Source organism: Chiloscyllium plagiosum, unplaced genomic scaffold (genome assembly GCF_037043375.1).
Source record: "Chiloscyllium plagiosum isolate Xiang-an unplaced genomic scaffold, Cpla_swu_hap1 HiC_scaffold_27, whole genome shotgun sequence".
In the NCBI taxonomy this organism is placed as follows: Eukaryota; Metazoa; Chordata; class Chondrichthyes; order Orectolobiformes; family Hemiscylliidae; genus Chiloscyllium; species Chiloscyllium plagiosum.
The window spans coordinates 12,719,345-12,734,448 of NW_028270165.1; the positions used below are offsets into that span (position 1 = coordinate 12,719,345).

General features: G+C 44.6%; 1 protein-coding gene across 1 annotated transcript in view; it reads right to left on the reverse strand.

Annotated features, from left to right (window-relative positions):
- LOC148143143 (uncharacterized) overlaps nucleotides 1–15,104 on the reverse strand; it is a 60,870-nt gene that overhangs the window by 31,592 nt on the left and 14,174 nt on the right. The window contains 1 exon segment of the mRNA XM_087974065.1: nucleotides 6,310–7,311. Within this exon segment, the coding sequence (XP_087830191.1) occupies nucleotides 6,310–7,311 (1,002 nt within the window).

The following is a 15,104-nucleotide window of genomic DNA, read 5'->3' on the forward strand; positions in this document are numbered from 1 at the left end:
GTCTGTTGACTCTACACTGCCTCAACTCTCCAACCACCCTCCCCCAGCAGATGGGCTGGGAGAATCTTACAGGGAGACAGGGTCTGGGTTGAAATCGCTGAGTGAGGCAATACTTCCTCTGGATTAAGGTTGTACCAAGGATCCAATTACAAAGGGACAACTTGGTAGTTACCAATAGTAAAGGAAGTGAGGTGGGGTGGTGTTTGCGCGCTTTGACCTACAGTTGTTTAAAAAGCAGCTACGTTTTCCATGCCTTTTTACTGGGGGATCTGAAGCTGTAACAAAGTTGGGTCACAATAAAGGTTACCTGAACTTATCGCCGGGCTCAGACTCTCATTGAAAGCTTTGAGCTCCAAGAGGTTTTTGTTTTAAAGCTGCTCATTTCTTTCAGCCTCCTGCACTAAGTTTCCAATGTCGTGTACCAGATGGAGCAGTGAATGAGCAGCTAGTATTTTTAGAAATGGTAAACTTTTCAGGAGTGCATGTACTGTGTTGTTACATCAGCAGTGTAAAGTTTACTGGTAACACTGGGAGGTGTGGGCTGTATTCACGAGAAACGATGCGGAGGAGCCAGTGTTGGACTGGGGTGTACAAAGTTAAAATTCACACAACACCAGGTTATAATCCAACAGGTTTATTTGGAAGCACTTGCTTTTGGAACACTGCTCCTTCATCGGTTAGCTGAGAGAGAGGTATGAATAAAGGTGAGGGCTTGCATTTCCTAAAACAAGGGTGGGCAGGACTTGTACAGTTAAGGGTAGAGCCCTGGACCATGTTGTGAAACAGAGAAACATTGGGGTGGAGGGGCATTCAGATACATAGTTCTTTGAAAGTTGCATCATTAGTGGACAGGGTGGTTAAGAAGGTATTTAGCACCATTGCCTTTATTGTTCCCCCCACTGCGTATAGGAGTTGGCACATCATGTTGAGGTTGTACAGGATGTTGGTGAGGCCACTTCTAGAGTACTGAGTACAGTTCTGGTCACTCTGTTACTGGAAGAATACTGTGCTGTACATCTCTATGACTCTATAAAAGATCCATTACAAATTTGATGGACCAAACAATTGCCTTTTGAGAGAGATAAATGGGAGCATCAATATTTAAGTAAACTTCCAATTTTTGTTCTCCTCCCAAAGTCTCCGTTTTGTCGGGGACAGGGTAAGCCAATAGACCTTGCAACTCAACCTCATCTTGTCCTCACCCAATATTCAAGGAAAATAAGGGATGATGAAAAATACTGGCTTTGCCAGTGATGCTCACAGTCCACGAACAAATAAAACAGATTATGGTGCTGCCATCACTGCATGTGTCAGAATTAAGTGATCAGAAAAATTCTGAACTCACACTACACACAGTTTGCGCACAATGCCATCATGTCTACTAATTCTGATCATTTCAATTGATATTCAGTCTGTACCAAATTCAGAGCAGCCACGGTTTATGTTTCATTGGCAACTCTACATGTTGACTTTCTATTATCACAATCTCTTTGACGTTGTTATATGTATTTAATCTTTAGATTGGTTGTGTCTTTAATTGTGAAACAGACTGAAAATTCACAACTTCACCAAATGCCAAAATGTTTTTATTTAGGATGTTTGGGCACGAGCACTGACAAAAAAAAATCAAAGAAATACAAAGTTATCAAGAGAGATACATATCTTGTTTAACCAAATACATTGGCAGTGCAGAGAATTTCAGCAAAGTGCAATACATATTCACTTTGTACCCCTTATTCAACTCATTCAAGAATTTCAAATTGAGCTGGAGGTAATTCAAGAGCAAATGGCAACATTCGTTTGTTAATACACTCACCATAAACTCTGAAAGACTATTTTTATCAAAATCACAATGTTTAATCCCAAACAGAGCAATTAAGTGCAAAGTTACTTTCAACCATTTAATAAAACATTGCAAATTTTATTTCCTATGAAAAACAATTTTATAGTTTTGATAAGATCTTTACAAATATATTAAACAAAATAGCTTTCCTGGGTGTTAATATTTACAACAGTTATGCAGCTATTATTTGGCAATTGACCAACTAATTGAAATAATTTCAGAATAAATTAGCTGCTTCATTATAATACATTAAGATATTTTAATAAAGTCATGAAAAGTAAATCTTTCACACAAAGTTAAATAAAATACAAAACCATCTTACAGAATTCAATTCAAATCACATCTGTTGCATCACAAAAAGATGATGCTCAATGTACCAATGACAGACAATCACTGGTAATGAAGGAAAAACATTGTAAAGAACATATATATATATATATATATATATATATATATATATATATCACTCAAGTATTCTCTGAAGATAAAAAATGCATCTGGATGGGAACATGAATAAGGAAGGAATCAGAGGGATATGGGCCAAATGCTGGCAAATGGGTCACTAGATTACTTTAGGATATCTGGTTGGCCTGGACTGAAGGGTTTGTTTCTATGTGCTCATTACAGATACTCCTCTTCTGTGATCCCCAGTCATCTCCCCATACCAGCTGTACTTTTCATGAAATAATTTGGCAATTGTTGACTTCTATCAACCTCTTCAATCCTGAGAAATTTCCTCTCTCTGCAAAATGTGGTTCACGTTGGCAAGTTCAATCCTCCTCCGGTCCTCAGGAACGCACTTTATAATGTGCAATGTTCTCAATAGCTGTTTAACATTCAATGGGGAAACTATTTTCAGTCCAACAGTTAGACAGAATTTCTCTGAAATGTTTATAGCAAATGCACTGCTCCCACGAGAGCTTGTGGGGCCACAGTTAAAATGCTTTTAACAGCCTTTTCTTTAAATTTCCCCGCCCTCCCAGAGTAGAAATTTTCTCCCAGAAATTATTTGCCCTGAAAAAAATCCAGCAGTAAAATGATTATGGCGCTCTCAGTAAAAATGTCTCAGTTGGATTATCCAAGGTTAGAAATGGAAGAACATCTCTCTTCAAGGTTACAGCTCAATTTGCCCTTTTAGCGTTCCTTGAAATTAATGTGTTCCATCATAGTGTTTAATTATGATCCATTAAAAGCAGTATCTACTCTCATCTGAGTGCAGAACCAACTCAACTGACTGAACAAGCAAAACAACTTTTCCGTATGCACTTTAGATGTGACATCCTCTCCCTCTCTCTCTCTCTTGACCCAACAGGATGACAAGGGCTATCGAGTAACGATTGCTGATCTACAGTTTGCTTCTGCTGGTTAACATAAGCATTTAATAACTGCCAGCCTGGTCATCCCCAAAGTCAAAGAACAGACTGTTCACCTGTGCCTGAGCAGAGGATAAATTTCACTTGGAACAGATCACAAAATGACAACAGTTACCAGTCCCACAACTCATGAGTTTCCATGGACAAAGTTAAAAATCACACAACACCAGGTTATAATCCAACAGATTTGTTTGGAAGCACTAGCTTTTGGAGCACTGCTCCTTCATCAGGTGGTTGTGGAGAATGAGATCATGGTCACGGAATTTATAGTCAAAGGAGTCAAGTATTATGGAAATGTGATACATTAAACAATTTTAGATTAAATCTTTCATCTTTTAGATGGCTTTTTGCTCTTTGGTATGTTAATCCCAAAGTTTGGTTTTAATTAACTTCTCAAGACTGCCATTGAAATGCAGAGCTTTTCGAAGAGAGGTGTGAATTATGTTTGTGTCCCAATGTCCAGTCAGACTGACATTTTTCTTAGAAAAGCTCTGTACTTAGATTACATTCTTGAGAAGGTAAATTATAGATTAGGGTGGATTGGCAGTGCTAAATTACCCACAGTGTCCAGAGATGTACAGGTTAGGGTGGATTAGCCATGGAAAATATGGAGTAAGGGGGTGTGTATGGATGGGATGCAGTATGGAGGGCCAATGTGGAATAGATGGGCCGAATGACCTGCTTTCACATTGTCAGGATTCTGTGACCCTCCCCAACAAAGGCACATTTTATCTGCATCTATCCTGTCAAGCCCCTTTCAGAATTCTACTGGTTTCAATAAGATCACTTCTGATTCAGAGAGATATACAGCACAGAAACAGACCCTTTGGTCCAAATCATCCATGGATTCTCAAACTGAACTCGTCCCACTTGCCTGTATTTGGCCCATAATCCTCTAAACCTTTCTTTTCATGTACCCATCCAAATGTCATTTAAACACTGTAACTGTCCCTGCATCTCCCACTTCCTCAGCAAGTTCATTCCTCATGTAAACTACCCTCTGTCAAAACGTTGCTCCCCAGTTCCTTTTACACCTCTCTTTTCACCTTAAAAAAAATGCCTCCTACCTTTGAGCTCCCCTACACTAAGAAGACCCTTTCTATTCACCTTACCTTCACTCCATGATTTTATAAATCTCAGTGAGTGCACCCCTCAACCTCCTGTGTTCTATCGAAAAACGTCCCAGCCTCTCCTTGCAACTGAAACCCTCCAGTCCTGGTAAATCTTCACCAAACCCTCTCTAATAGTATTCTTCCTCTTACAGGGTCACCCAGAGCTGTACTCAGTACCCGGAAAGTGGCCTCACCAACATTCTGTACCTCAACAAGATGTCCCAACTCAATGGTGTGAACAGTGGAGGCAATGCTGCTGAATGCCTTCTTAACCTCCCTAAATAGCAATGATGCAACTTTCAAAGAACTATGTACCCTAACTCCCCCAATGTCTCTGTTTTACAACATGACCCAGGGCCCTACCATTAACTGTACAAGTCCTGCCCTTCCTTGTTTTAGCAAAACGCAACTGCTCGCTTTTATTCATACCTCTCTCATACACACGCTCCCTCTCTCAGTCATATACATGTACACACACCCCACCCCCCCGTACACTCTCTCAGGCTTATACTCCATCACACTCACACTCTACCAAATGTTCACACAGTCTTACGCACACTCGCATGCACAAACTGACATGCACACAATCACACTCTCATGCACACATATGCACAACGCTATGGGGTGAATTTGGCAGAATTATATTTGCAGATACATTCAATTTTGCTCAAAAAGCACAGAATCTTATAAATTCCTATTTTGGAAATAGAACCAGTCTGATTCAAGATTGGGATACTGATAGACTCGAAGCTCACACCTGTAATGCATTGTCTGAGCTAAGATATCACTTTTTTAAAAAAAACATAAGTCATCTCAAGACTATGACTTAAAAGTAGTTCTGGGATTTACGTATTAACGAACTAAAACCTGCAACCCATTCTAAAAGATGAATGGCTTAACAGCACTCTAGGTTTGTTCAATATATCCTATTAGTTGCATGACACTGTGATTTTTGCAATAAAATATGTGTCTTATGATCCTGCTCCACAGCTACCTGATGAAGGAGCAGCGCTCCGAAAGTTAGTGCTTCCAAAGAAACCAGTTGGACTATAACCTGGTGTTGTGTGATTTTTAACTTTATCCACCCCAGTCCAATGCTGGCATCTCCACATCATATCTCGTTAACACAGCCCACACCTCCCGGTGCTGCCAGTAAAGCTTTACAATGCTGATGAAACGACGCACTCTTCGCTCCTGAAAAGTTTACAATTTCTAACGATACTCATTCACTGCTCCATCTGACACACGACATTGGAAACTTAGTGCAGGAGGCTGAAAGAAATGAGCAGCTTTAAAACAAAAACCTGTTGGAGCTCAAAGCTTTCAAAGTCTGAGCCCAGCAGTAAGTTCAGGTTACCTTTGTTGTGACCCAACTTTGTGACAGCTCCAGATCACCTCAGCAAAAAGGTGTTGAAAAAGTAGCTGCTTTTTAACAGCTCAAGGTCAAAGCACAGCCCCCCACCCCACTTTCTTTACTATTGGTCACCACTGACTTGTCCCTTTGTAATTGGATCCTTGGTACAGCCTTAACCCGGAGGAAGTATTGCTTCACTCAGCGATTTCAACCCAGACCCTGTCCCCAAGTAAGTTTCTCCCCGCCCAACTGCCGGGAGGGAAAGAAGTGGGGCGAAGCAGGTGGACTCAACCACACTGCTGTCGGTCTGCAGCCACGTGTAGGCTAGACCAGGTAAAGGATGCAGCTGCGATGACTGAGTGAATCCTTTGCCACAAGCGAATCCTTTGCCACAACAGCAGTTTCCTTCCCTAAAAAGGACGTGACTGAATCAGAATGGGGCTTCCCCCCCACCCCACCCGATGGTTTCATTGTTAGATTCTGACCTCCAGATTTCTGACCGAATTCCAAATCCGCTATCTGCTGCGGTGGGATTCAAACCTGGGAGTTCCAGAACTGGGTTGGTAGCCCAGTCCATAATGGTACTCGACAGTCGCTCCTTCAATCCCCCTGCGATGGCACGTGAACTCCTTGGTGCCTCCGCAGGGTGGCTGCCCGGGTAAAGCCCTTCCCACATTTGGGACAGCTGAAGGGCCTCTCCCCCGTGTGGACCCGCCGATGCTTTACCAGGGCGGAGGAATCGCTGAAGGCCTTCCCACATTCGGGACAGGGGAATGGCCTCTCCCCCGTGTGGACACGCTGATGCTTCAGCAGGTCAAAGGAATTGCTAAAGGCCTTCCCACATTCGGGACAGCTGAAGGGCCTCTCCCCCGTGTGGACCCGCTGGTGTTTCAGTCGGGTGGAGGAATCGCTGAAGGCCTTCCCACACTTGGGACAGATGAAGGGCTTCTCCCCCGTGTGGACTTGCTGGTGCTTCAGCAGGGTGGAGGAATCGCTGAAGGCCTTCCCACACTTGGGACAGATGAAGGGCTTCTCCCCCGTGTGGACCCGCTGGTGCGTGCGCAAGTTGCCCTTCTGAGTGAATCCCTTCCCACACTCAGGGCAGCAGAAAGGCTTCTCACCTATGTGGATCTGCTGGTGGATCAGCAGGACCGACGCCTGGGTAAAGCCCTTCCCACACTCGGGGCAGCTGAAGGGCCTCTCCCCTGTGTGGACCCGCTGGTGCTTCAGCAGGGAGGAGGAATTGCTGAAGATCTTGCCGCACTCTGTGCAGGGGAAAGGCCTCTCCTGTGTGTGGACCCACTTGTGGGTCTGAAGGGCAGAGGAATCGTTGAAGGCCTTCCCACACTCGGGGCAGCTGAAAGGCTTCTCCCCAGTGTGGACCCGCTGGTGCGTCCGCAACTTGCTCACCTGAGTGAATCCCTTCCTGCACTCGGAACAAGGGAATGGCCTCTCCCCAGTGTGGACCCGCCAGTGGGTCAGTAGGGTGGAGGAGGTGCTGAAGGCCTTCCCACACACAGTGCAGGAGAATGGCCTCACCCCCGTGTGGACCCGTCGGTGGGTCTGCAGGTCAGAAGAATAGCTGAAGTCCTTCCCACACTCGGGGCAGCTGAAGGGCCTCTCTCCGGTGTGACTGCGCCAATGAATCTCCAGGGCAGATGGAGCACGGAAGCCTTTCCCGCAGTCGCCACACTTCCACGATTCCTCCACGGGGTGGGATTCCTCAGGTTTCTCCATGGCCGAAGCTTCAGCTGTACACAAATGCGTGTAGAGCCCCTCCTCACCGTGAATTCCTCCTTCCAGGCTGTACAACTGTTTCTGGCTTCACACTCAGTGCGCTGCCAACAGTAGGGTCACTCACCCAGACCCACCGATGCTGAAAATGTACTCAAACAGGAACCAAAAAGCTTTGCTCCTTCTCACAGAATCACAGTCAAACATTGTTGCAGTCAGACATTGACAACAAAGTGAGGACTGTAGTTACTGGACAGTCAGTGCTGGAAAAGCACAGCTGGTCAGACAGCATCTGAGGAGCAGGAGCGTCGACGTTTCAGGCATAAGCCCTTCATCTGTTAATTTTGAAACTTCCGTCCTCAGATCGCCAAATACTCTGTAAAAAGAGATTACAAAAGTCATCAGTTTCAGTCCAGAGTAGAAATTCAGAACAAGCATTTCTACTTTCTTTTCTTTAGTTATTCCACAAAATTGAAAGCACCATCTCACTCTCTCTCTCTCGGTTCTCACATTAACGTCTCTGGGAAGTGGGGGGAAAGGAGACATCAAAGCATTAACACCGACACCAGAGAGAAACTGTACATATATTAGTAGAAAGCCAGAGTCATAGAGATACATAACACAGAAACAGACCCTTCGGTCAATCTCTTCCGTGCCAACCTGATACCCAAAATCAATCTAGTCCCATTTGTCAGTACTTGGCCCATATCCCTCTGAACCCTTCCTATTCAAACACCCATCCAGATGCCAGCATCCACCATTTCCTCTGGCAGCTCATTCCTTACACACATGACATTCTGCATGAAAACGTTGCCCCTTCGGTCCCTTTTAAATCTTCCCCCCACCTTAAACCTATTATCTTCTGGTTCTGGACTCCCCCATCCCAAGGAAAAGCCCTTGTATATTTACCCTATCCATGCCCCTCATGCTTTTATAAAAAGTCTATAAGGTCACCCCTAAGTCTCTGGCGCGGGAGGGAAAACAGCCCCATCCCATCCCTCCTCATCCGGGTAATTAAGACACATTCCTGAGTTTGCAGAGTCTGCCCCCTCCCTGGAATCACTCCAGTTGCTCGAACTGAACAGATTTTACCCCCACTCCCTCCCAGGATGAAGGGTTGCCCAGAGGGAGGGAGTTTCACTCTGAAACGGACAGGGCCACTTCCGCGTTATGACGTCATAGATGATGCGAGGGGGCGGGGAAAGGCCGACAACAGCCCCGCCCACTGCGCCTGCGCTGCCCTGCAGTTTGCAATTGGGTAATCCCTTCCTTTCAGAGAATTCCCAGAGTGTGGAAGCAGGCCACTCGGCCCAAGGAGTCCATACCGACCCTCCGAAGGGTAACCCACCTACACCCATCCCCCTATTGCCCTGACTAATGCTCATCCCTGAGCACTATGAGTAATTTAGCTTGGCCAATCCAACCTAACCTGGACAAAGTTAAAAATCAAACACCCAACAGGTTGATTTGGAAGGACTGGTGTTAACAGCGCTGCTCCTTCATCAGGTGGTTGTGGAGAATAAGATCATAAGGCACAGAATTCATGGAAAAACCTTACAGTGCCCTGCCACTGAAATGATATCTCGAACAGACCTGGATTAAGTCTTTCATCGTTTAGAATGGGTTGCAGGTATCAATAATATGTAAATCCTAGAACTTCCTGTCAGTTACGTGTGTGCATGCATGCATGAGGGAGAGAAAAAGTCTCTTTCCGTGCTGTATATCTCTATGTCTGTATGATAACAAATGCTTTATTTATGTTGGTGTAAATATTGTTGTAAATCATAGCTGGGTACTAATAGTTAGATGTAAAGGAGAGAGTATTCCTCAAGTAGGCAGCTCATTCTATAAGAATCCTGGGAAATCTCTATTTCTGGTTTACTTCCTAATGAACAAACATTTGGGGGTAGCATGGTGGCTCAGTGGTTAGTACTGCTACCTCACAGCAATAGGGACCTGGGTTTGATTCTGTGTGGAGTTTGCACATTCTCCCCGGGTCTGAGTGGGTTTCCACCGAGTGCTCCTGTTTCCTCCCACAGTCCAAAGTTGCGCAGGTCAGGTGAATTCGTCATGCTAAATTGCCTATAATGTTAGGTGCATTAGATAGGGGTAAATGTAGGGGAATGGGTCTGGGTGGGTTACTCTTTGGAGGGTCAGTGTGGACTTTTTGGGTGGAAGGGCCTGTTTCCATACTATAGGAATCTAATCTAATTAAGCACCTATATATTTAACTTTGTTTCATTTTTCTTGTTTGATTCCATGCTATGACTACACTCTTGTGTCTGATTGGTTTGAGAGACTGGGAGATTGTGGGTTGGGTCTCAATTCACTGAATGTTTTATTGTTCCAGAAGGTGTAAAGGGGTGGGGGTGAGGTCAAAGCTTCAGCAGAAATCCAGCAGAGCTGAGAGCAGACCCACATTTTACTCTGTTGGAACAGGAAAATCAACAGAGGACAGAGAAACCAGGACCTGAAATCCGAGCTGACACCAGATTACCCTGTGATCAGTGCTTTCATTAGCACCTCTCACATTCTCTTACTTTCCATTTGACTACCCCCCTCAATTTTCAGGATCCAATCCTTGTCATTCTGAAGCCATGTCTCCATTAGGAGTCTCAGATCATAATTATTCTCTTCAATGTGTGCAGTCAATTCATTCGCTTTTGTTACAATGCAGCACACATTCAGACAAACCATTTTTAGTTTCCATTTTTGTGATCTTTAGAATCCAGTTTTGATTGCTGGTATATTTACTCTCCTTGTCCCTTTCTATCATTCTCTGATGTTAATTCTCCAGATCACAACATTGCTCACTGGCCTTGATTTGGATTGGCCAGGCTAAATTGCCCAAAGTGTCCAGGGATGTGCAGGTTCGGTGGGTTAGCCATGGGAAATGCAGGGTTATAGTTTCATAGTAATAGAAGCAGGAGTAGGCCATTGGCTCATCGAGCCTGCTCTGCCATTCATTAAGCTCATGACTGACCTATCCATCGTCTCAGCTACTCCTACCTCCATTGTCCCAACTCCCCTTAATTCCCCTACCATTGCAAAAACCCATCCAACTGTGTCTTGAATATACTTAATGAAGCTGCCTCTCCTGATTCCTTGGCAGAAAATTCCATAGATTCACTACTCTCCAGGTAAAGCAGTTCCTCCTCATCTCTGTCCTAAATCTACTCTCCCTAATCTTGAGTCCGAGTCTCATCTACCAGCAGAAATGACTGGATAGGGTAGGGCTTCATCCCCACAGTTCAATGAATTCTCATTTTCCAAGATGTATTCACTCATTCAGTTGCTGTCTCACAAATAAAAGATTTAATTGCAACTTCTTCTGTTCCCAGTCAAGGCAAAACATCTTTGAAAGCTGCTCTGAAAGTCCAGTCTTCACAACCACACATCTGCTTTCACCGAAGATGATTAGAGTCATACAGCACAGAAACAGACCCTTTAACCCAACTCATTTGTGCCAACAAGAAATCCTAAATTAATCTAAATCATTTGCCAGCATTTGGCCCATATCCCCCTAAACTCTTCCACTTTATATCCCCATCCAGATGCCTTTGAAATTTTGTAGTAATTGTATCAGACTCCATCATCCTCTTTGAAAACATTGCTCCTCTGGTCCCTTTTAAATCATTCCCTCTCACCGCAAACAAATGCCGTCTAGTTTTGGACTCCCCTAGTCTGGGTACTCACCCTATCCTGCCCCTTATAAACATCTATAAGGTCACCCCTCAACCTCCAATGCTCCACAGAAAATGTTCCTGGCCTATTTAACCTCTTCCTGTGTCTTAAACACTCCAACTCTGGTAACAGCCTTGAAAAACCTTTCTGAACCCTTTCAAAGTTTCACAACATCTTTCCTGTAACAGGGAGACCAGAACTGAACACAGTATTCTAAAAGTGGCCTAAACCAATGTCCTGTACAGCCACTCCATGACCTCCTAAGACTCACTTTCAAGGAACTATGAACCTGCACTCCAAGGTCTCTTTTTGTTTTGCAACACTCCCCTCCACTGTGCCAGTCCTACCTGGATTGCTTGACCAAAACGCAATACCTCACATTTCTCTAAATTAAACTCCATCTGCCAGTCCTCAGCCCATTGGCCCATCCGATCAATTCTAATTCACAGCAAACTCTTTTTCCTCTCTTATTCCCTGGAAGCTGAAAATCTCCATCCAACGCAATCTCCCTCCATTCTCACTTTGTTGAACCTAATTCCTGCTGCACCTCATCTTGAAGGGTTTGGTTCATGCTGATTAACAGGTGTCACAAAGGTAGTTCCGTTTTTGACTAAAAGCTTTTCCCTGGCTCAAGGAGACTCTGTCCATGACTTTTTTCAGAGAGGTAATAAACAGGCCGGGTTCCATTCAGTCTGGTTTGAACAGAGATGAAAAGAATTTTGAGAGGCCTTTTGTTTATATGTAAACAGATGTGACTTCAGGCCAAATTGGTCATGTTTTAGAAGTGACTTGTATAAAGAAAGGAGAGTGAGCTGAGCAGTTTTAGTTCAGTCTTGAACTGGCTGCAAGTTCAACAGGGAGCTGTGTGGAAACTCTGTCTCTCTCTCTCTCTCAATTTCAACCTATAAGCATGTGTTCCATTTATACTGGTTTTCAAAGGGAGTTGGCTTATTGGGACTGTATATTCAGAACAGCATAACTGAGTCTCGTTGGATAGGCTGAGTGTTGTAGGGGTTCTTTATTCTGATCTTTGTGTTTCATTGTGTAGTTTTGAGAATAAATTTTTGTCTGTTTTAAAATCTAGTAGTCAACTGAGCTAACTTACTCCAGGTAATTTTCACTGTACACTTACCAAATCAAATTACAAAGTTATGGTCTGGGGCTGCCTGCTTAAGAATGTTTTGAGTGGTCTGGCTTAGTCCATAACAGGCCCACACTCTCACTCGGGGAGATACAATTGAAACATACAGAACATTGAAAGGCCTAAACAAAGTGGGCGTTGGGAAGATGTTTCCATTGGTGGGCGAGACCAGGACCTGAAAGAGACTAGAAAAGGGAAGACCTTTTAGAAGGGAGATAAGGAGAAACTTTTCAGCCTGAGAGTGGTGAATCCATGGAATTCACTGCCACATGAGGCTGTGGAGGCCAAGTCACTGGGGATATTTAAGACTGAGATAGATAAGTTCTTGAGTATCAAGGGTTATGGGGAGGACGTGGGAGAATGGGGTTGAGAAACATATCAGCCACAATTGTGTGGTATGAGCAGACCTGATGGGCTGAATAGCCTACTTTCTGCTCCTGTGTCTTATGGTCTCTTGCTGTCTTGGACGCAGAGTGAGAGAGAATTGGGAGCAGGAGTCGGCCATTTGGTCTTTTGAGCATGCAGCAGCACTGAACAGATCATAACTGGATATGAATATGCCTACATCTAGGTGGATAGGCTGGGACATTTTTCCACTGAGGGACAGGAAGTTGAGAGGTTACCTATGAAATTTATAAAACCAAGAGGGGTGTCAATGAGGTGAGTGGCTGGTGCTGTTGCCTTCTGGTGGGGGTTTCAAGATTAGGGAGCAAACTTTTAAGGAGAGAGGAGAAAGATTTAAAAAAAGATATGAGGAACACCTTTCTTTTGAAAGAGAGTGGTTTGTGTGTGGAATCAATGTCCTGAGGAAGTGGTGGATATCGGTACAGTAATAACATTTAAAAGACATTTGGATAAGTACATGAGTAGGAAAGGTTCAAAGGGATATGAGCCAAACTACGTGGTACTAGTTTAGTTTATGAATACAGCCAGCATGGACTAGCTGGACTGAAGTGTCTATTTCTGTGCTGTATGACTCTGTAACTATTCTGTACTGGTCTAAAAACCATTATTTTTGCCTTCCCCCATCACCATCCACTTCTTTGTTGTTCAGAAATCAGATGAACGCAGGCTTGAATATATTCAATGACTGCCTGATCACAGAAAGCCATCCCAACTTCTGAATTCTTGCTAATGTACCACTCGCCTTGCTGATTGCTTGCTACACTTGTCTGACAACTGGCAGTGACTGGTGTGGAAAGTTGCTGAGACCCCATTGTACATCCACACATCATTCCTGGTGAAGGGCTCGTGTCCACATCACCAACACTCCTGCTCCTCGGATGCTGCCTGACCTGCTGTGCTTTTCCAGCACCACACTTTTCAACTCTAATCTCCAGCATGTGTAGCCCCCACTTTTTCCACATCCCAATATATAACCATTTAAACAAATGACCTTTTTTTCTGCATTTTCTTCCACAGCAAAGGCAAAATCATCACATTGTGGTAACGCGTTTGCCAATGGAGACACAGACCTGGACCAACGTGTGCAGAGTCTGTTCCCCCAACCCCCGATTCACCCCATTTCCTTTCAGTTGCTGCAAGTCAACAATTGAAGCTCAGAATTTAGAAAAGAAACGGAAAATAGGGTGAGAAAAGAGAGTTGGAAATGTGTTGCTGGAAAAGCGCAGCAGGTCAGGCAACATCTAGGGAACAGGAGAATCGACGTGAGAAAAGAGAGTGCCGTACTCACAGATGTTGGACAGAGGAAGGAGGTTGCAGTATGGGGTGAAGTTCAATCTTTATTCAGAGAGAGAGAGGAGCAACAACAGCAACTTCCGAAGCTCATGTTCCAACTTCCGCATTCAGACAATAGCGGCGCTCTGATTGGCAGGAGGACCAGTCTCTTTCCGGTCCTCCAGTGCCTCCTATTGGTCCATCAAAAGAAGGGCGCGAGCCGCGTGCGCGGACACCGAGCAGCTGGCGCAGTTTTCTTGCTGACTCCGAGGAGCATGCACAGTGCTTGCTGCCACAGAGACGCTGGAGACCCTGGGAGGTGGTATTGCTGACAGATTTGAAGTGTCCAATTGCCAATAGGAGAAAAAAAGGCTGGAGCCACTTTCTTTTCCCATCTGTGGCTCGACTTCTTAGCCCTTTTGCATTTGTTTGGCTGCTCAACTTTTGTATATCTCTTCCCCGGGGTTGGGGGTCCTAAAAGAGAGGGCATAGGTTTAGGGTAAATGGGGGAAAATTTGAGGGACTTCGGATTAGAAAGAAAAACCGTGTGAAAGTTAATTGTCCTTAAGAAATACCCTCCCTTACACCCCAACAAAAATAGATTGCTCACAGCCTATTGGATCACTCAGTGGGAAGAATGTTGTGAAACTTGAAAGGGTTGAGAAACGACTTTTTTTTTTAGATTAGATTACAGTGTGGAAACAGGCCCAACAAGTCCACACCGACCCGCCGAAGCGAAACCCACCCCATACCCCCTTACCTAACACTACGGGCAATTTAGTATGGCCAATTCACCTGACCCTGCACATCCTTGGACTGTGGGAGGAAACCGGAGCACCCGGAGGAAACCCACGCAGACACGGGGAGAACGGGCAAACTCCACACAGTCAGTCGCCTGAGGCGGGAATTGAACCCGGGTCTCAAGCGCTGTGAGGCAGCAGTGCTAACCACTGTGCCACCGTGCCGCCCACTTATAAGGATGTTGTTAGGTTTGGAGCTCCAGGGAGAGGCTGAATAGGCTGGGACTGTTTTCCCTGTAGTATTGGAGGCTGAGGGGGTAACCTTATAGAGGTTTATAAAATCATGAAGGGCATAGATAATGTAAATAGACAAGGTATTTCCCCTGGGGTGGGGAGGTCCAGAAGTAGAAAACATTAGTTTTAGGGCGAGGGGGGAAAACTTAAAA